General features: G+C 36.1%; 1 protein-coding gene across 1 annotated transcript in view; it reads left to right on the forward strand.

Annotated features, from left to right (window-relative positions):
- The window catches only part of NKAIN2 (sodium/potassium transporting ATPase interacting 2), a 968,735-nt gene that overhangs the window by 518,266 nt on the left and 428,574 nt on the right, over window positions 1-21,895 (forward strand). Inside the window, exon 3 of the mRNA XM_040965392.1 lies at window positions 19,397-19,477. Coding sequence (XP_040821326.1) covers window positions 19,397-19,477 — 81 coding nt within the window. The remainder of the gene's footprint in view (window positions 1-19,396; window positions 19,478-21,895) is intronic.

The following is a 21,895-nucleotide window of genomic DNA, read 5'->3' on the forward strand; positions in this document are numbered from 1 at the left end:
TTACAATGCCATGAAGTTAAATGACTTGTTAATAGATGTGACAGTCTCCATTACACAACTACTTTATCTTCCCTTAAATGAAGAGCCACAAAACAAAATCAACTTCCGGAAGAAAAAAGAAATTAACAACACCAAGAAGTTAAGCAACATGCTATTAAATGTCCAACATGTAGCTAAAGAAGTGAAAATCAAGAACCTTCTTGAAGAAAATGATGCCACTGCATGATTTATTAGTCATTGAATGATTTAATCAGAAGAAAGTGTTTTGAAGAGATGAAACCAACACAAAACAACAAAACCCATGTGATAGAGTTTCCCCTGATCTTTGTTGGAGTGTGTCTCCTCCAGACAATAAACAGCACGGTATCATAGGAGGTGGAGAGTGGTGAGCCAAGAGCTGGGCTGTGGAGACCACGGTGGATATCTGACATAAGAACCCAGACCTGGAACTCGCTGGAGGTTGGGGCAAAGTGGCTACAAGCAAAAAGTTGTGTACCAACTGCAATAAGTAAAATCGCATTGTAGACCTCTGGGTGACACAGCCTAGAAACCTGCCCCAAGGAGAAGACTCTGCTAACCAGAAGTAGCATGATCAAGAGCAAAAGAAGAGAAAAAGGCACAATGAATATTACTGAAAACTCCCCTGCAAAGGAGCAAAATCCTTTGGCAATCTCAGAGTTAACTGAGGAAGACATTGAGAAAATGGGGGACACAGAATCCGTAAGACTCATTTTAAAGATTCTGGTCAAAAATGAGAAGTTAATGCAAGAGTTCAAAGAATTTAAGGAAGTAGTAAAGCAAATCAAGGCTGGTATATCAGAAATTAGAACACAGTAGAGCAAATTACAAGTACAGTGGAGAGTCTCCAAAATAAAATGAAGCAAGCAGAAGAAAAAAAATCAGAATTGGCAGATATCTCCTGTCACCAGGGGGAAGCAAACAAAAAGCTGGAAGCAGAGCTGGATCAGGCCAAAAAAAGTATTCAAGACTTGAAAGACACTATTAAGAGGCCAAATATAAGAGTTGTGGGAGTCCCGGAAGGTGCAGAAAGAGAAGCTGAGTTTGCAAATGTATTTAATGAAATAATCAAGGAAAATTTCCCTAATCTAGAGAAAGAATTGGGAAACAAGATCCAGGAGGGACACAGAACTCCCAACAGGCTTGATCAAAAGCGATCTTCACCAAGACATATGATTATCAAGCTCTCTTCAATTGAACATAAGGAAAAGATCCTTAAATGTGCACGTGAAAAAAATCAATTGACATATAAAGGAATGCCAATTAAACTCACAGGAGATCTCTCACAGGAAACTTTACAGGCAAGAAGAGAATGGAGTGACATATTCCAGATTCTAAAAGAAAAAAGTTGTCAGCCAAGGATAACATACCCTGCAAAGCTTTCTTTCATCTTTGAAAATGAAATAAAATTCTTTCATAGTAAAGACAAACTAAAAGAATTTGCCTCTTTCAAACCTGCTCTACAAATTATACTTCAAGACGTTCTCTTGGGCCCGGCGCGGTGGCGCAAGTGGTTAAAGGTCCTCACCTTGCACGCCCAGGATCCCATATGGGCGCCGGTTCTAATCCCTGCAGCCCCACTTCCCTTCCAGCTCCCTGCTTGTGGCCTGGGAAAGCAATCAAGGACGGCCCAAAGCTTTGGGAACCTGCACCCGTGTGGGAGACCCGGAAGAGGCTCCTGGCTTCAGATCGCATAGTATTGGCCCGTTGCGCTCACTTGGGGAGTGAATCATCGGACGGAAGATCTTCCTCTCTGTCTCTCCTCTCTGTATATCCGTCTTTCCAATGAAAAAATAATAAAAATAAATCTTTGAAAAAAAAAAGATGTTCTCTTGACAGAGAAGAGGAATAGCACCCACCAAAACCAAAGGCAAACGGGAGGAACATCCCAGTAAAATGACAACAGAAGACTAAATCAATGAACCACCCATTGCTAAAATGACAGGACCAAAGTACCACCTATGTATATTTAACTCTGAATGTAAATTGCTTAAGCTCAATCAAACATCATAGATTAGTAGACTGGATTAAAAAACAAAACCCATCTGTTTATATCTGTTAAAGTATTAGTTTAAATAAACATGGGTAATAGTAAGAATTTCTTTGCTGAATATTTATATAATAAAACTATAAAGTATCAAAATGTCTGAACATTCAAAAGATAATTCATATACCAAAAGTCGGTAATGAAAATGTTGGAAGAAAACAGAGAAACATGACATTGGTATGGACAATGAGTTTCTAATATGACCCTAAAAGCATAGTCAACAAAAGCAAAATTAGGCAAATATAATTATTTGAAACCCAAGTTTCCTGATAGCAAAGGAAATAACAGTTAAAAAAAGCAACATGTATAACTGAAGGAAGTGTTCCTCAAATTGTGTAGCTGATAAGTGATTAATATCCAAAATACAAAAAAAAGCTGAACTCAAATATAAAGGAAACAAGTAAACTGATTTAAAAATAAAGGGAAAAAGTTCGAAGCAGTTGTTTCTCAAAAGAAACACATTTTTAAAAGCATATTTTGTTGGTCACTGTTACTGTTTTCATAGTAATATGGTATAATGTGTATATGTTAAAATTAATATACAGTGGACCAAATGCTTTTGAAAGACTATCAACTTTTAAACTGATTGGGTATAAACATCTCTTTGTTTCAAGATGATTTATTTCAACCATTCTTAATGTGTATCTATCCATATTTCTGTCTTATGTAATATGAATTTAAATACAAGTAACTAGCTTTAGTAACTTTAAAGATTTTCTTTTCAGTAATGCACACGATGATCTCTGTCATCCTTAGGTACTTGTGTTACTCTGGACTTCTTGCCATGCTGACATGCCCTCAAATTAACAGTATAACCAATAGTATAAATGACCTGAAGTTTGATGACTATTTCAGTCTTGACAAGGTCTAAGCAAGCAGTCACACAAAGTATTGGGAGATCTCTGTCTTGTCACTTGTGTAGTCAGAAAAGAAATGAAACCAGTAAAAAAAAAAAAAATAGCTACAAATGTTTTTATGTGAAGGCAATTTGGAAAGCATTTCTGTAGCAGCTTAAAATGTTAGAGAAAACTTTATGATCAACTTACTCTTAAAATCAAATGCAATACAAAAGAACCAGTAGGAATGAGGATCCTTTAACGTTAGCCATAGAGAAGATTAAAACGATTTACAAGATTATTTCCTTTAAATTATAAAGAGGATAGCCAGATATCATTGTTACAGAAATAAGACAGAAAAATTTAACAAACTGTTGAAGCTATTTTCTTAAAAATACTTGCATCCTAAAATATTTACTAGACTCTTGGTTAGTAATGTGGAAGTAATCCTTCACATAATTGAAGACTGGCTTCCATGCTGGGATGAAAACCACCTTTTTCAATGCTTGCTTGCATTTTTGCTTTAATATATTACACAAACCTGGAACTGGAGCCTGTCATTGTTTTTTTTTTCTTGAAGAATTCTTGATTATTTTTATATTGGGATTGATTGCTTTGAGTCTTCTCCAGATTTCCTTGTTTGATTTTTATGCCTTTTTTTCTTCCCTGTGGTATCTCATAAGGATTTCCTCACTGGAGATTTTTCTGTGGTTTCCTTATTATGAAAATAATCATTGTTAACAATCTTCTACTATTACTACTGCTTCTTTCTTGTTCATTATCACCTTCACAAGCCCCAAGTTAACGCTTTTTCTGTAGTATCTTGAAGTTATCTCCAGGAGCACATGGCTAGCTGGGCATCCTTAGCAGTTTTACTTTCTCTTTGCCTTAATCTTCTGACCCTCCATTTTTTCCACAGCTACAGTGGTAGCTGCTACTCTACACAGGCCCTGATCGTATTGCTACCCTATGACCATAGATGGCACTACTTCAGAGTCACCAATGGAAACCCTTGGCTTACTTTCATAATTCATTGTTCTTGCTTCAACCATATGCAGCTTATCCCTTAACATTTCAAAAAGGTAACTGTTGCTCATTTTTCTCATTGTCCACTTCGGAGTGATAATCTTTATTGGCCTTGAGGTCAGAACTGTAAATAGAGTTCTGGTAATTTAGGTCTATGTCCAGCTAATCCTCTGTAGGCAGTGAAACACACTTCAGTAGGGAAGAGGAAGAGGCTTAAAACAGACACACACTGATCTAAACAAACCACGCAGGATGGGATTCACTTGGAATGAGGAACCCTCTTTTGCAATAGTAACTAAAGATCTCTTGGAAAATGGGGAAATAGTGCTTCTAAGATAGGAAAAAATGTGTAGGTCTGATTTATTACTACATTTATAGATGTATCAGTAACAAATTTAGATATATTTGAAAGTTCACTTTCCAGATAAATACTCGAAGTTTTAAAAATAACTAGTTTAGAATTGTGTAGAATGTGTATTTGTTTGTATGCAGCCCTAATGTAAACATTGCCCCTGGATTTGTCTACATCAATATAGCTAATGAATAATATGTTACATCAATCATGTGATGTTCAAAAACTTTCCTTATAATAACTGCAGGACACTCAATAATTACCCTATTTTAAGAAGAAACCTTATTTTGGATACTTTAGTAAGTCTGTCTCTTGGAAAAGACTTTGAGCATTATGTATGGTGTTATGAGTAGAATTTCCTGAAGTGTCAAAGCTAGTAGTATTGTAATATGCTGGGAAAGTGAAGTGCTCAGGAGCAGTGGAGTGTGGCCACAGACCAGGGTTAGGGACTGTTAGCTCCTTCAAGCCAGTTCCTTTGTTTCAATAGTGTCGTTGTATGCTCCACAAGTTCAGTAAACAGAGTTAAAAAGCCATACAGAAAACATTTCACATCCATGAGTTGTACAACCTTGCATCTAAACAACTGTAGACTGAAAACACTCAAGTAAAAGAATTTCACAATGTCCCAGAAAGTAAAACTGGAATATTCAGTATTCCAAGGACTGCATTAAAACCAAAGAAAAGTGAATTGTGGGTATAGTCTGAGGTTGCTTCTCACCTTTTCATTGACGTGCCAGTCTCTCTTCAACACTCGTTATTTGAGCATCATTTACTTCTTTTCTCCTTGATTCACTCTGTGTTGTGTGCACCTTTTGTTTTTGTGAAAGAAGAAAGGTTTCTCTGAATTGATTAACTGTGATTAAATGTTTCCTCATAAGCTAAGAAGCATAAACTGATCACTTAATAAAATATTAAAAACATTACACATTGGATGTTTTAAAGATTGGACCTTATGAAAAGTAACACATATCACTTTCGAAAACCAGCCATCAGATTGCTAGAACTGAATTGACCATTTCCACAGTAAAACAGAAGGAAGTTGAAATTCATGGAAAAGTCAATCAGCAATGCATTTATACTGGCAAATCTGGTCTCTCTGGTTTGTGATAAAATGCTTCAAGGGAATGATGAATCACTAAGTGTGGACCCTATTCTATTCAAGGATAGAATCTTATCCTTGTTGGTAGAAAAATTATCCATGCAAAATCATTTAGTCTTTATGAGTACATTGTTGGGATTAACAACCAGGTCAGTTTTGTCTTGGCAGCAAGGGGCAAAAAAAGATCACCAGTGTGCTCAAAATACAATCACAAAGAGAGAAAGGAAATCAAGATGGAGTCACTGAAGTCAACCCTCAGAAAAATTAAATAAAGCCAAGAAGTTGTTTAGGGAGGGTTCTGATACGTGGTTGCAAGATTTGTTAAATAGTTCTATAAAGTAATCTGAATTTCTTTATAATTTATCAAGGAAAATGTTAACTGAGGACATGGACCAATTGGCTTATGAAATCACTAAGCATTTTATATATAAAATAATTCCTAAAAACCCTGGCAAATATAACGGATAATAGGATGGTCCTAGTCTATCTCCTTGCCTCGAAAGGAAACACTGATGTAGTCCTACATGACTCCTTTAACATATCCTCTATGTACATGTTAGTAACTCTAGATTAGTTAAAATTCATGCCAGTTACGTTTTATAAGCTGCAACCCAGGTGAGGGAGATACAGCCACAGCTCAATGCAAATAAGCTTATAGGATAAGAATCATGGTTATAGTCAACCCTGCCCTCTTTGCTCTTCATTCTGGATCTAATCATATTCCTATTCCTGGTCTTTGCATATGTACCCTAAACTGCCAGACTTCATTTCCTCTATTAGAATCAGTCATGCTTCAGATGGTCATGCAAGTGCAGCTTGAATGCAGGCTGCATTGTCCAGAGGCACCACTGTTGTGCCTCAAGGCCATCCCCTTCCCAGTTTGAAATAGGCAGAGCAGTTGTTTGTACTTTCACTGATGCCAGCTAGGGTCATCTCTTCAGAGAAGGGATTCATAGAGACATGAGGTGACAGATTCTTAAAATATGCAGGTGGAGAGAGACAAGGGTACTGGAGGAGAAAACATGATCACCATAATCATCCAACAAGTTTACATCAGCTCAAGGCCCTGATCTGAGCAGATCTGTCTTGGCACTCTATCAGATGCCCTATGCAAAATGAGTCTTTCTCTCTCTGACCTCTGAGTGGCTTCAGTTTCACATATTAGCATATCTCTGCATAAAAGGTGATTCTAGCAGCTGCTCTTTGAGTAACCCTTATCCAATACTAGAAGTTTTCAACTCATAAAATTTTCCATTTAAAAATTCCCTAGACTCAACCTCTTCTTTGGCAGCTCTTTTTGTGACTCCTCCCAATGCTGATGGCAGCTTTCTCTTCCAGTTTCTCTTTTGTGTAATAAACTTCCTTTGTGTGTTTCTTGATGAAAGGAAGGAAGAAGTGAAGTCTAGGAAGGATGCTTGGATAACTGCCTATATGTACCACAGCCTCAAAAAATTACTGGAGAATGTTCATTAGCTAATGCTGTGACAACCTCCATCTGCACAGAAGAGCTCATGAAATGCATAAAGGAGAGAAGCTACCTTCCACAAGTGGAAGTCTTCACTCATGATAGAATGAACTTGTACTGGGAGTTGCCCAGTTCTATCTATGTCAATAAGAATGCCATGCAGGGGGCAGTACAATGACTCAAGCTGCTAATCCTCTACATCTACATACCACTATTTGGTCACTAGTTCATGTCCAGCCTGCTCCATTTTTCATCCAGTTCCCTGACTGGGGCCTGGGAAATTCGTAGAGCATGGCCCAAGTCTTTGGGATCCTGCACTCATGTGGGAGAACCAGAAGAAGCTCCTGGCTCCTGGCTTCAAATCAGCTCAAGTCCAGCTGTTGTGATCATTTGGGGGAATAAACCAGTGAATGGGAGATCTTTCTTGCCATCCCTCATTCTTTGTGCAAATCTGCCTTTCCAATGAAAATAAATAAATCTGAAAAAAAAATGCCATACAGGCCTCAGTATTTAGAAACTGCTGACTTATTCTAATGTTGTATGGCCGCATGGCAAATCACATGATCAAACCAAGCCTGGTGTATTCAGCAGGTTTTAGGAGCAAAAGAAAGTTGTCTGTCTATATACTGAAGACACAACGACAAATCTGTGTGGCAGCTAGTTTTTTCCATGATTGTTCCATGGGTAATTAATTCCTCAAGTAAAGAAATAGCTGAACACAAAGGCCTGCCATTCTTCTGATGATACACAACACTACAGAGCCATCTCTACTCTCTCTCCATTACTGCTAATGAGAATGTACAAGTGATGTAACTGCCTCTAAACATTATGTCACTGCCATAGCTAATCAATTATCAAATCGGTGAAGATGACTTATTCCCACCTAACCTTCAGGCTGTGGCCCTGTTGCTAATCCTGACTGCAGCATCATGTGTTTATGGAAGAGATTGGCAAATGCAAATGAAAGTAGATAACACCATTTCAGAGTAGTCACTGACATCAGGTTTTCCCCACTGTGGCAGCAGAAGTCAGAAACATCTTAAATATTATAAGGGAAGTTGATGAGAGAGGCTCCTCTGACATGATTACAAATGACACTGAAGGACACTTAAATTAGAAGAGAAACTTTTTTTATAAAGCAAGTCAAAGTCTGCTAATATCTTCATCAGATGATTGCACTGGCAAGGATAATTCAGAAGACAAAGGAAGCAGAGCCATAAATTGGACATTTTAAAACTCATTCAACAGCTTTTAAGCAAACACAAATGTTAAAAGGATGGAACCCATGAGTGTGGTGGTTCATTGGAATAAAATCTTCATGTGACATGAGAGAGAACAACATACTGGCAGCCTCCAAAAACATTTCACTTGAGGACACAAAGAAAAAGAAGAAATAGCTTCCTGTAACAATGTTTCTAATAAAGCATCTGCTACCATGAAGCACTGACCTTCAATAATGTCTGTGTTTCAAGATCCCCAGCCCTTGACCTCCACAGATCCTGAGGTTAATATTGCTAAATCTTCTTCAAAGCAATGGTGTGTGCTGTCAGTATCTGAATCTTCTGATGCAGATGAACCTTCTGACATCCTATAGGATCAGCTTGATATCTCATACCTTACCTGCCGAGCCACACATTCTTGTCAAAAAACCACACTAACACTGCATATATCACAAAGCAGTCACTATTGCCATCAGTATCATATGAGAGATATAACAAAGAATTTGAATTTTGGTGCATGTTAACACACTCTTTCAGATCACTATGAAGGAAAAAAAAAATCAGTGTTGAAACAGAGGAACTATATCATTTTTGCTAGTATGTACTACATGTTTAAGGTTGTAATGATGGATAAGGTACTGAACCTGCAGACAATTTTGTTATTCCCTCAACAATGCTGGTTGTCAATTTTCTATAGCATTTGTATTATATTGGTATTATAACCAAGTTATAGAGCAGTCATGTATCTCATAGTGACAGTTCAGACAATGATAGCCTACATTTGCATTGGTGAGTAGTCCCATGTTATTTTGTCACTTAGTGATATCATAGCTATTGTAGATGAAACTGTTGGCTCCTGACTTCAGCTTAATCCATTCCTGGCTGTTATAGCCATAGTAGGGTGAACAAAAAGACCTAACAATTTAAATATCTTATACAATAAGAAAGTTACATAGTTGGATAAAATACTAATATTTTAGAAGGTGGTAAAAGTTCTGCAATTCTTAAAATTCCTATGCAGTTATAAAATTGCAAAGAGGTTTCATCATGTAATAGCAACATTAGTGGAAAATGAAAAGGTTGAAATCTGTCTTCTAGAATCTGCATAATGATCCTTGATTTGCATTGGTTTTCTAACAGGTGATATAACATTGGATTTTGATCAGGGAAACATAGGAGAACCTTCAACTCTGGATAAACAACAAAGTATATACCACTGTATTTTGATGTAGATGTTGTTTCTGTGATATGAGATCTGAAAGGAGAGTTTTATGAATTATAACACAAGCTTTCAACAAAGTAGACTGTCATTCATCATAAAATAATCAACAATTAAGAAATGACTTGCTTTGCTTTGGCCACTTTTTATCAAAGTAGTATACAAGGCAATAATGAAAATGCCTAAACTAATAAAATAATACTATTATTTGAGAGGAGAAAACTAACCTAAATCATAAATGACTTTGAACAAAAGATTAACTTACTTTTACCATTTTGTCTATGATTATTTGTCTTACAAGTACACATGTGTACTACTATCTATTAAAACACCTTCAATGTCTACACTAAAAGACCTAGTCATTTACTTGCTTAAAGGAACTGTTTGAAAAACAGTATTTGCTGGGCCCAACACGGTGGCCTACCAGCTAAAGTCCTTTGTTTGAACGCAAGGGATCCCATATGGGCACTGGTTCTAATCCCAGCAGCTCCATTTCCCATCCAGCTCCCTGCTTGAGGCCTGGGAAAGTAGTCAAGGACCCTGCATCCATGTGGGAGACCCACAGGAAGTTCCAGGCTCCTGGCTTCGTATTGGTGTAGCACTGGCCATTGCAGTTACATGGGGAGTGAATCATCGGATGGAAATTCTTCCTCTCTGTCTCTCTTCCTCCCTGTATATCTGACTTTGCAATAAAAATAAAGTAAATCTTTAAAAAAAAATAGAAAAACAGTATTTGTCAATTCAGTGTTTCTTAGGAATGGTTCTCTCACCATTCACTTAAACTATAGCATTATTCCATTTATATTAGCTGCTTGATGTTAATAATACTGGTGGAATGATAACAGCATTGCATCATAGTAAAAATAATCACACTTGAAAGCATTTCTATAGGTAACATTCAATGATAAATATAAATCATATGAGGAGAGTAACAGATATAACCTATGATGTTTCTCAGTTTCATTTTGTTATAGTTACTTATATCTACATAGTACTTAGTGAATACCAACTCAAGACCCACCACAGTTAGCCCTTAGAATGTAAGCAGTTGGGATTGGCATTGTGACAATGCATGTTAAGCTGCCACCTGCAGGGCCCGTCATCCCATATGGGTGCTGGTTTGAGTTCTAAATTCTCAACTTCACATCCAGCTCCATGCTAGTGCATCTGGGAAAATATCAGAGGATAACCCAAGTGATTGGGCACCTAGACCCATGTGGGAGACCTTGAAGAAGTCTTGGATGCAGGCTTTGGCCTGATGCAATTCTGGCTAATGCAGCCATTTGTGGAGTGAACCAAGAAAAGGAAAACCTCTCTCCCTGTTTCTATCACTATGCTGTTTTAAAATGAAAAGTTGATAATTTATTATTTAAAAAGAGATTATACGCATGTAAAAAGCATAAATTCAAATAAATCTTTTTAATGAATAAATCTAAATACCTATTTCAATTAATACTGGTTTCTATAATTTGATATTTTAAAGGCAACTCCATTTTCCCTGAAATTGATTTTACAGTCACTGGTAACATATGAAATGTATAAAAATTAATTTATCTAAAGCAATACCATCCTTTTCCAGTTTTTTTTTAAAAGATTTATTTTTATTGCAAAGTCAGATATACAGAGAGGAGGAGAGACAGAGAAAAAGATGTTCCACCTGCTAATTCATTCCCCAAGTGACTGAACTGAACTGAGCTGAGCTGAAGCCAGGAGCCAGGAACTTTTGCCAAGTCTCCTTGGAGGTACAGGGTCCCAAGGCTTTGGGCTACCCTTGACTTCCTTCCCAGGCCACAAACAGGGAGCTGGATGTGAAGTGAGGTCACCGGGATTAGAACTGGTGTACATATGGTATCCCGGCATGTTCACACTGAGGACTACTGTGCAGGGCCTGTTTTCCAGGTTTTTGTTTGTTTGTTTGTTTGTTTGTTATTTAGAAAACATAAGGCCTTATTTTTCTCAACTGAGTTTAAACTAATATTTATTATATTTATGAAAACTTGAGATTCCATATTAAGATTAAAATATTTTGTGCTTTGGTAAATAGACTTTATAATTTTTCAATATCAGTTTAATTTTCCATATCTTTATTGGAGAGAAATATATTGAAACGCTGATAGCCAACTAAAGTCTTCCCTGTTACTCTTAAATAAAGTATTTGTCACTGTCTTAGTCTTTATATTGTGTTATATACTAATTTCTATATGATCAGCTATATATCAGCAGCTGGTCTCTTTTACAGTATTTGAATTGTCATCTTTGATACTATAAATAAGTATTATCTTTTATACCTAATTAAATTTTATAATGAGCTACAAATTCAATAAAAAATTTTTGAGGATTCAGGCATTTTGTCTCAATTAATAACTTGTAATTATTTAGTTGAAAATCAAGTGGAATCAGTCTTCTACTCACTCACCTGATATTTCAGACAACATCTTATACATTATGCAGTTTAATTTCTATCTCATCACAGACAACACCTGGACGTTTCTATTTGAAACATAAAATAAAAGGTTTTTTTTTTCATGAAAACAATAATGATGTACCAAAATTGGTTTTGTAGCAAAAAACTACAAGTCAAGTAATATATAGTAATACGATACTTTGTTATCTTGTTAGGTTATATCTCTTGGGCAGAACATCATTTCCAATTTTATTCTAACTGGAAAAGTGTCAGTTATATGACATTTGCTCACTACAGTGACTAGAAACAAGTTAGTATAGATCTGTGTATACCTAAATAATTCAGGTGAATAACTTTAAGAACAGGATGAACAATAGGGCTTATTGTTCTCAATAATAACTCACTTTGAGCCCAAGTTGCAAGGGAATGTAAAAATCTTTGTAGGCCAAATCTAATTGGAAGATCTTTAACTTAGATAAATGATGGCTACTAAAATGTGAGAAACAAGTACAAAAATTAAAACAGACTACCAAAGAAATATAATGAGTAATGGGTATAAGACAGTTAACCTGAGAAAATTAGTGAACAAAGTTAAACAAGATAAAGTCAGCTATAACTTTCGATAATGTTGCCATTTCAAGAATCAACATCTGTGTTTCTGTGCTTGTTAAAGGAACTACACCACTGAAGTTGATGCTTTTCATTTGTAGGCCTACATATTTGTAGGACTAAATGGATAATAGTAAGTTATGAAGTACAGTTACTATGTACCTCCAATGAATGTGCCTCTGGATTGATTTGGTTAAAAATGATTTACAAGGTGTCCAGCAGTATAATCACAAAGTATTGCAGAAGATTGTGGAGGGCAGAGAATCATAAACAAATGATAGAAAGCAGCTGATTAAGACAAGATTGAACACGTCCCCAGAAGGATAGCAGTTCCAACAGCTACTCAAGCACCAAGTGGTCTTCAAAACAGTTACAGAAATCAGGTAAAGGAATATAGTACATGATTTTAGTGCAACAATTTGAAAAGATGGATTGAAGGAAGGAAGGGGTTGCTCACCTTATTCTTCCCTAACACAACACAACACTGCCTGGACAGACACTTCACCTTCTAGTTGGTACAGGGAGAGCAAATTACATTCACATCTTAGATTGAAACCCAGTACCACAACCACCAAGGCAGAAGCCATGCTTGCAGCACTCCACAACCACTGTTCCACACCTGTACCCCAGATTGGAAACTTGGGTCCTCATTAGTCAGTCAAAGGGAGTTCTTAAAACCTCCTACAGAGAATGGAGCAAGACTCCAGCCTTAGAAGGAGCAGTACAGGCAGGAGAAGTTAGGAATTTAGAGTTCAGAGGCCACCGTGGGTGAGATCCCACACCTGATTAAGCACAAGAACCTCTATATACAAACTGTTCATCTTGCTCCAGGAAATGGCTCCAAGTTAGTGTCTGGACATTCCAGACCATTGAGATATGAGCTATGATGGAGTGAACTTGTTTAAACATGTGTCATTGTCATGTGTACCCTATGACTCTTCCCTTAAGTGCCATGCATCCCTGACTGTAGTATCTGTTGATTGTATAAAACTCGATTGTGGCTCAGAATGGTGGGTGCCATTTAGTGGCCACACAGTTACTTTTGTCACCCATCCACAATTTTGTGTAGCAAGAAGTATGGTATCTTTACTGGGACCCAATGCTAAGGCAGGTAAATCAAATATGAGACAAATACTGTTTGCCTCCATCTCTAAGCAGTGGCTAAAGCCAGACGGCAGCCTCACTGTAGCACTGTGCAAACATCCATGGTATGGTGAGATATACTTGTTTCAGGCTGTATCATCCTGAATCCTACTTGAGCCCAACATGTTCCCCTAAATGGAAAGGTCTCATGACCGTGAGACCCAGGTGTGTCCCAGAATATTATATCCCAAGGTGGCCAATTGGCTACTTGCCTAACCCTTTCCCATCCTTTGACAAATAGCAAGGAACCCAGGATTGGGTTTCAGAATTTATTGTTATATTACACATAAGTAAGAACTTCTGGTGTTCTGTGCATATAAAAAGGTAGATGGTTATAAAAAATAATATAGTGTGTATTTCACTAAAAATTAAAATAGAAAGGATTTTAATGATTCACCCTAGAGAAATGTTAAATGTTTGAGGAGAAAGAGATCTTCATCTGACTAAATTTGTACCCAATGTACACATTTAGAAAGACTCACAGGTATTTCACAAATGTGTCTATTTATTATACATCAGTTTTAAATATAAAGGTATATAAGAAACACACAAAACATATTAAAGTGGGCCATTTTGGCATAGTGGGTTAGGTCACTGCAAAACTGGCATCCTCCATATGAACACCAGTTCAAGTGCTTGCTACTCTATTTCTGGTCAGTCTCCCCTCAAGTGTACCTGGCAGATATGCTAGGGAAATTGGATCTATATGTGTGTAGAAGTAAGAAGCATGATCTTTACCTTATAAAAATAAACTCTAAATGGTACAAGAATTTAAATCTATGACTTGGTACGATCATATTGATAGAGGAAAATATCAGGAAACTCTGAAAGATATTGGTATATGTAAAGACTTCTTGGAAATGACTCCAAAAATAAAGTAAAATTTTTTTTTAAAAAATCAGTTTTGTAATGCTAAGAAGATTCTGCTGTGCAAAGAAAGTGTCAGCTAGTTGAAGAGGCAACAAACTGAATGTGAGATACATTTGGAAATTATACAATGGTTAATTTCCAATGGATGGATATATCCATATATAATTTCCAGTGGATAGATATCCAGGTTTTATTAAGAAATCAAGAAACTCAACAAAGAATCCAGCAAAATGTCACAAACAGGCAATTTTTAGACACAAATGACCAACATTAAAATGAAAAAAATGCTTAGAATCATTATCTGTCATGGATATAAATTAAAAACCACCACGTGGTTTTACCTCACCCCAATTAGAATGGTAGTCATCTGAAAATTAAAAAACAATTAATGGTGATGAGGATATGGGGGGAAGGTATCTTAATCCACTGTTGGTGGAAATGTAAAGTACTATAACCATTATGATGTACATTTTGCAGATTCCTTAGACATATTAATGTAGATCATCCAAATGATCCAGTCACCCACTCTTAGATTAACCAGAATCAAATGAAATCAGCATGTGAGAAAATTGTACCCTTATGTTTACTGCAGCTCAATTCACAATAGCTGACTTATGGAAAAAACCCAGATATTCATCAACAGATTTATGTGGTACATATACTCTATGGAGTATTATTCAGTCATAAAAAGAATTAAATCCTATCTTTTGTAACAAAAAGGATACAACTAGAAACCATAATGTTGAGTGAGATTGACATTTTGAGATTTTATTTATAATTTATATCCATTGTCTATCCACTTGCAGAATGCTAGGTTGTTTCTTAATTGCTATTTGTTAAATTATTTTAATAATGGAGTGTTAAGCTTCTAATTTTGAAGTGAACTAAAACTGCTCATTGTAATTTTTAAAAAAGAACAAATGAGGGGTGAGGGTGGGGAACAAGTCCCAGTGAGAGGGTAAGATGGGAAACATAATTATACTCCTAAGTCTGTATCTGAGATATGTGAAAATTGTTCAGTTTGTATGAATAAGTGAAGAAAAGAAAGCAACAGAAGATGGCACAAATTCTCCTGCCACTGTTACTCATGTGGACAATCTGCTTGGGATTCTAGACTCCTGCCTTTACCCCTGGCCACTGCAGGCATGTGGGGTGTAAATCAAGGATGGAAGTTTCCTTCTATGTCCCTCTCTATTTGTAGCTCTCATTCAAATAACTCCTATGTGTTTATATATACACATATAGATATATATGTATAAATATATACATAATATATAAATGTATGTAATTCTCATTTTATTTTAAGGAACAATGTGTTACAACAAGAAACATGTTGAATGCAGTTCAATTAAATGAAAGAATATGTTAGCTGTGGGGAGCTGTAGAGAGCCTGCAGCCCACACCCTAGACAGACAGGCGCCGAACTGATGCTTCCTGCTGTGGTAGAAAAAACAAGTTTCAGGAAGTCTGCTGTGATTGGCCCAGGGGTGCGTGGATGGCGCGTGGACAGCGCGTGATCTGTGTGAGGATTGGCCTGCCTGCTGCATGCAGAGCTGACCTTTACGCTGATTGGCCGAGTTACCCAATATAAGGGAGACAAAAAGAGAGAGAGAGAGAGAGAGAGAGAGAGAGGGAGAGGGAGAGAGAGGGAGAGAGCACATCTTGCCAAGATGTAGTTGCTGTGCGCCTCGTCATGTGGCGGCTGCACGGCGGCTGCATGGCGGCCGCTGTGCAGCCGCTGCGCACTGGTTTTGCTGTGTCATCTCCACAATAAAGGTTCCACAAAGACAACGAGTGTCTGGGTTTGACTTGCTGGCCAAGGGACCATTAGACACATTAATGTGGAAAGTATATTTTAATAATCAAAGATACAAAACTTTTGATATTATTGCTGTATTATTTTCATAAGGGGATTACAATTACAATAAGATAACAACATGCGGTGGTACCCCTAAGTATCTGAACTTTCAAATATGTCTTCAATTCGCTCTCATGTTTTCATACAAGTGTGCTAATATGGAATGTGCTAACATCTGTCTCACATTAAGAATCTGATGTGTGATGAGACCATGTGCTTTGAATGCAGGTACAAAGCTCTTGTGTGACAGAACCAGGTAGTATGTCCTGAGTTCCTAATCTCCATTTGCTGTGTGTGACACACTGTCTTATCTTTCTATAAGGCTATTAATTTTAGTGATTGAAACATAAGGCTTTAGCTTGGGATTTTAAAAGCAAAATTACTATACTTTACTTTTAAGCAAGGGCAAAAATGTAAGTCACTAACTGTTGATAAATCCTAAATTAGTTTGAGTGAAGATTCAAGATGATATTATTGTATATTTAAAGCATATAGTTTGAGTAGAGCCATGCCACATATAGCACACAGAGGAAGATACTATTCTTAGCATTTAATGAGCTTTAAAGATAATTTCAGTTATTAAGAAGAGGTACAATAATGACATCCTTTAAGGCCATATCAAGTAGTATGCCTGCCAGTGACAAATTGCTGAAATATTTGATATGTGTAATACCGTGTCTTTCCTTAATTCTTGCTAGGCATTTTATTGCACTGTTACTCTTGTATTTGATAATTAGTGTTTGTGTAACACTCTCTTCTGCATCAGAGAGGGATGATCATAAACACTCCTATTAACCTGGACCTAGACGTTTTTCGCTACCTTCCTACCTCTCTACCTATCTTTGTCTCTGTCTCTACTTACCACTTCTCTGCCTATCTCTTACTTTTCTACACCTCTATTTCTATTTCTACCCCTGCCTGCCCCGTCCCCTTTTCTGTTTCCCTGTAACCAAGTGATTGAAACCTATCCTTTGTTTTCTCATTATCTTTAAGGTAGGACCTGGCAAATATAGTTCTGATCTGTGAAGCAAAAAAATATGTGTATAAATTTATCAACACTGAATAAGGACATAAATTTATATTTATCAATGCTGAATAATAAATTCCTCTTTAGATCACTGGCTAACTCAAAGTTCCTCATTTTCTGTAACCTGCTCATCTTCCTGGTCCTGTCTTCATTTCTTGCCCTCGCCTTATATAGCTTCTTCGTCTATTCTGTAATCAGTAATGTAAAAATTGAGCAGTTAGATGAGTTCATCAACTTTGCAAAACAACTGACTCACCATTTACTGTTCTATAAACTTTTCATGTAGGACTCTCAGTTGCTCTCACCATGTAAATGGGACTACTGCTTTAATATCTAGGTCCAGAAGAAATGAATGTATGCTTAATCTGAAAATAATTTCTCCATGCTGCTTCTCACTAATTCGCTGGTTTCCAATGTATTTTCTGAATGCTTATTTTGTATGAAGTACTAAATTAATAATATAAGGTTATAAACAACAAAAATACTTTTTCTCCAATAGTACATTGGAATATATTTCTACAACTGTACATTGAAGAAAGGATGCAAAAAAGAGATAGATGTTTGGAATGAAATTATAGTAAGTAATATATATTAGAGCACAGACTTTGTTTCTATCAGTTTGGACTTGGTATCACTCAGAAGGTGATATTTCAATGATCTATGATGAAAAGTAATGATAAGCATGTCTGGAAGAAACAAAAATATTCAGTGATAAATGAAAAATGCACAAAATCCACAGGAGTGGAAAATAACCGTCCTTGTACATGGAACTTCAGGTAATCAATGCCTGCTTCCAGAGACTCAAGAGATAAACTGAGTGAAATGTGTTTCAAAAGGTAAATATGGAATAAAATAATGGATATGCTTGAATAGTACAATAAAAAAACTTGAAAAAGCACGGAAATCATTGAGTTACTTAGCAGGGAGGGATACTTGGTCTTTTTGTCCATTTTATTTTAAATTCACATTTGCTGTTTCTTTGTTTACAATACCCTTCCCACATAAATCTCTCAACTTGCCACACTTTCATCTAGGTGTTTGTGAATTTGATTTATTATCTCTGAATGTTGCTCCATCTGTTTTGTTAAACTTTTTATTCCTTTATTTTTGTGCTTGTGGTGTGTATGTTTTATGATTCTTTTATAAAACCATAACTTTGTAAAAATTGATCTTGACTTGAATTCAGGGAAAATTTAAATTGGTCTCTGGATCTTCACTATCTTCTAGCATGTTACCTTCTTGGTGCTCAGAAAATTTTGCTGACTGATCAAAAGCATGTCTTGGCAAGAAAAATGTGATTATTGAAGAAGATACACGAGGTAGAAAAGATGTTAAAATTAGAGCTACATGGGAGATAGTGAGACCAAAAAAAAAAAAAATTTAGGAGTTAACAAAGAAATGAAAGAGACACCAAAGAGAAAAAAACCGATTAAATGTGACAAGGGCTTGAGAGCAGATTGAAGATAGTTCTTGGTAACTTAGAAAAAGTTTGGATATTATTTCTGTATGAAGAATTTTCCTGTCTAGTGCAATAGCCTACTGGCTAAATCCTCACCTTGCATCTGTTGGGATCCCAGCTGGGCTCTGGTTCTTGTCCCTGCTGTTCCACTTCCCATCCTGCTCCCTGCATGTCGCCTGGGAAAACAGTAAGCAATGTCCCAAAGCCCTGGAACCCTGTACCCGCGTGAGAGACCTGGAAGAATCTCCTGGCTCTGGCTTCAGATCAACCCAAATTCCAGCTGTTGGGCAAATTAAGGAATGAACCAGTAGATGAAAGATCTTTCTCTCTAACTCTTTCTTTCTGTATTTCTGCCTTCCAATAAAAAAATAAATCTTTAAAGAAATAAAAAATGGAGAAGATTCACTGGGCAAAGACATAAGTTTTCTTTTGAATATATATGGTACATTTATTGATGTCTAGATACCGTAATCATTCCACGTGAAAGTAGAAATGCAGCTTATGATTTATCCTGTCTTAAAACGTAGAAACTGTCCTTAAAATATTTGAATATTAGGACCAAAACCTGGGAATGACTAAACAAAGAAATAAATGTCTGTATGATTTAATTCCTCAGAAAGATACAGTATGTAATTCTTCTCACTAGTCTGAAAGTTTAGGGTTTCAAGAGTTCAAATGCTTTTTGAATCTTGCTGAACTGATTCCAGAATAATCACATGTTATTTCTTTCTTGCTTCTCTGCAGTATGCTGTCTGGCTAGTCCTCTGGGTTACGTGGAATGTGTTTGTTATCTGCTTCTATTTGGAGGCCGGGGACCTCTCAAAGGTAATTTACGGATGATTTGCCTGAATCATCAGTAGCATGCTAACATGTCTTTGTAAGCAAGCCAGAATCTCACCCTGATCATGTTGCTTAGATGTACCTTGCAGAAGGGTAAATTGAGTGGTGTCCTTAACTATAACATGCATTTTTATCATTGAAGACATGTCAATTGTGTTATAAAATATATAACTTAAAGCAAGACTAGTTTGAAAATTGATTATTTACATGGTGTTGATGTTCCCTGATGTTTAACATTCATTTGTGAGAGACTACTGATAAATATTTAGAAATATTTCAGAGATAACATCTTGGAAGAGTTGAAGAGACAGACATTGCATATTTTTCCATTAAATGTTTTCCTAGTTGAACACAAATAACAGCAACATGATTTAATCATTCGGTTTTATTTGAAAAAATAAGTGCCGGAGAAATATGACACAGAGAAATAGAGAAATGGTAAACAAATATTTTATTCTGAAGAAGCTTTATAAAAGACTTAGAATAACAGTTTTTATTCATAAAGAGAACTTTGTACACTGTTTTGTGTTGCTATTATCTTTTTAACATGAGTGATTTCATCGTTGAAGCAGAGTAGAGTTTAAATATCTAAAACTGCTTTTTTCTTCTACTGAAATGTAACTAATAAAAACTAAGTCAAATGAGGTAATCTATTGAAGGCAGTTGCAAATATTGACTCTTCAGAGTTTCAACTTATGTGTCTTCATATATGATACAATGGGAAAATTATTAAATTTTCTTTTTTTCTACTTCATTAGAAGAGAATGTCCTGGCAAATTTGTTGACATTCTTAAAACAGAGATTTACTGTACATGTTAAAAAGGCTCCAATTGCTAGAAAAAAAGTATAAAAGGGAAAAAATATCACTGGAAATTATTCATGCAGTCATATTTTGTAGGGAGGGATAAAGGGTGGAAGAGTTAGAAATGTCTATAAGAGACATATATAGTATACAGTAACATAGAAAAGCTTAAAAAGCACTTTGATCATCCTCTTTCTTAAAAACTATGATTTGTGACATTATGCCAATTAGAAATAATATGGTTTTTGTTATTCGAAAGTGATAGCCAAGTCTATAGAATAAGGTGACATGAAAGAACAAAAGAACCAGAGATTCTGAGATGTGTCTGATCACATGTGAGACAAGTTCTCATTGTCATCTGGAAAATCCATTCCAGTGGATAGTGTTTGAGATTCTTACAAGGGACATGACCCTCCATACCCTTGGTAGCAAGCAGTCCTTTCAGGAAGCTGCTGTGACCAATGAAAATAAGTTGTTCTTGCTTTGCCTGCATGTGAGAAAAGCAGGCACACCTTCTCTAGGTCTTGAATTCCTTACCCAATTTATACATCTCTGCTTCTCTATTATCCACATTCTTCAAAGAAACTCCACACTGGAATGACTTTTAATGCTACTTTCAACGTTGGATAACCACATTAAAAATTGCCGGGCAGGTGTTCAGGCATTCTAGCTGAGTAAAATAATCCAGCAGATCAGCAGATCAGTGTTGGTTAATAGGAAATAAGGAGAGAGGGGAGATTTCAACCAGACTGGTTGTACAAATGTTCTATAATTGTGCTCACTACTTCACATGATAACTATCAACATCAAATAAAGCTTGTGATTTCATGACCTTGGGTATGGGTGTTGAATCCACTTCTTAAACATTACAAGTTAAGGGTGTGGTAATTCAGAGTCAGAATTCTTACAAAGCACACTGGCGTTGAAGCAGTTAATGTATTTCTATTTCTTTTTATCTTATATACCAAGGCTAAGCTTGGCAGAACACATGAAAATGTAATATTTTCCTTTTAACAAGTAATCTAATGGAAAACAATAAAGGGCTACATTATATAGTTATCTGTACTGCATTTTTCTTTCCTTCCCTGCTCAGAGAATTTGAGAAATGGGTATTTATACCATGTAACCCTTCAGTATTTGCAACTATTTCCCACTATGTAAATAAAACAGTGACAGAAGGAAGTAATACTGGTTGAAAAAAATGTACAGTTGCATGAAAAATAGAGATCCTGAAACTCTTGACAATACTTAAAATTTAAATGCAAGCTACTGTTTTTCCCAACTCACTAAAGGTTGGAAAGTGTCTATCATGTAAGTGAATGAGTTGCTTTGAATCTCATGATGAAATATGGAAAATACAATGAAAGAAACAAAAATCTGTGACATACCTATTTGTGAAAGAAAAATGGTTATTTCCAGAAAACATTTTTCATAAGTATGTGATTCTTTCACAGTGAATATTGGCAAGAAGTGAAAAAAAAAAAACAGCATGAAAATTTAGGGCAAATTGGCTAGCTAAGTTGAGATTGTTGTATTACCATTGTTCACAATATATCTTCTACTTTTCCTGATGAACTACATAATTTAATTTTTACAAGTGA

Source organism: Ochotona curzoniae, unplaced genomic scaffold (assembly GCF_017591425.1).
Source record: "Ochotona curzoniae isolate NIBS_2020 unplaced genomic scaffold, NIBS_Ocur_1.0 scaffold_3890, whole genome shotgun sequence".
Classification (NCBI taxonomy): Eukaryota; Metazoa; Chordata; class Mammalia; order Lagomorpha; family Ochotonidae; genus Ochotona; species Ochotona curzoniae.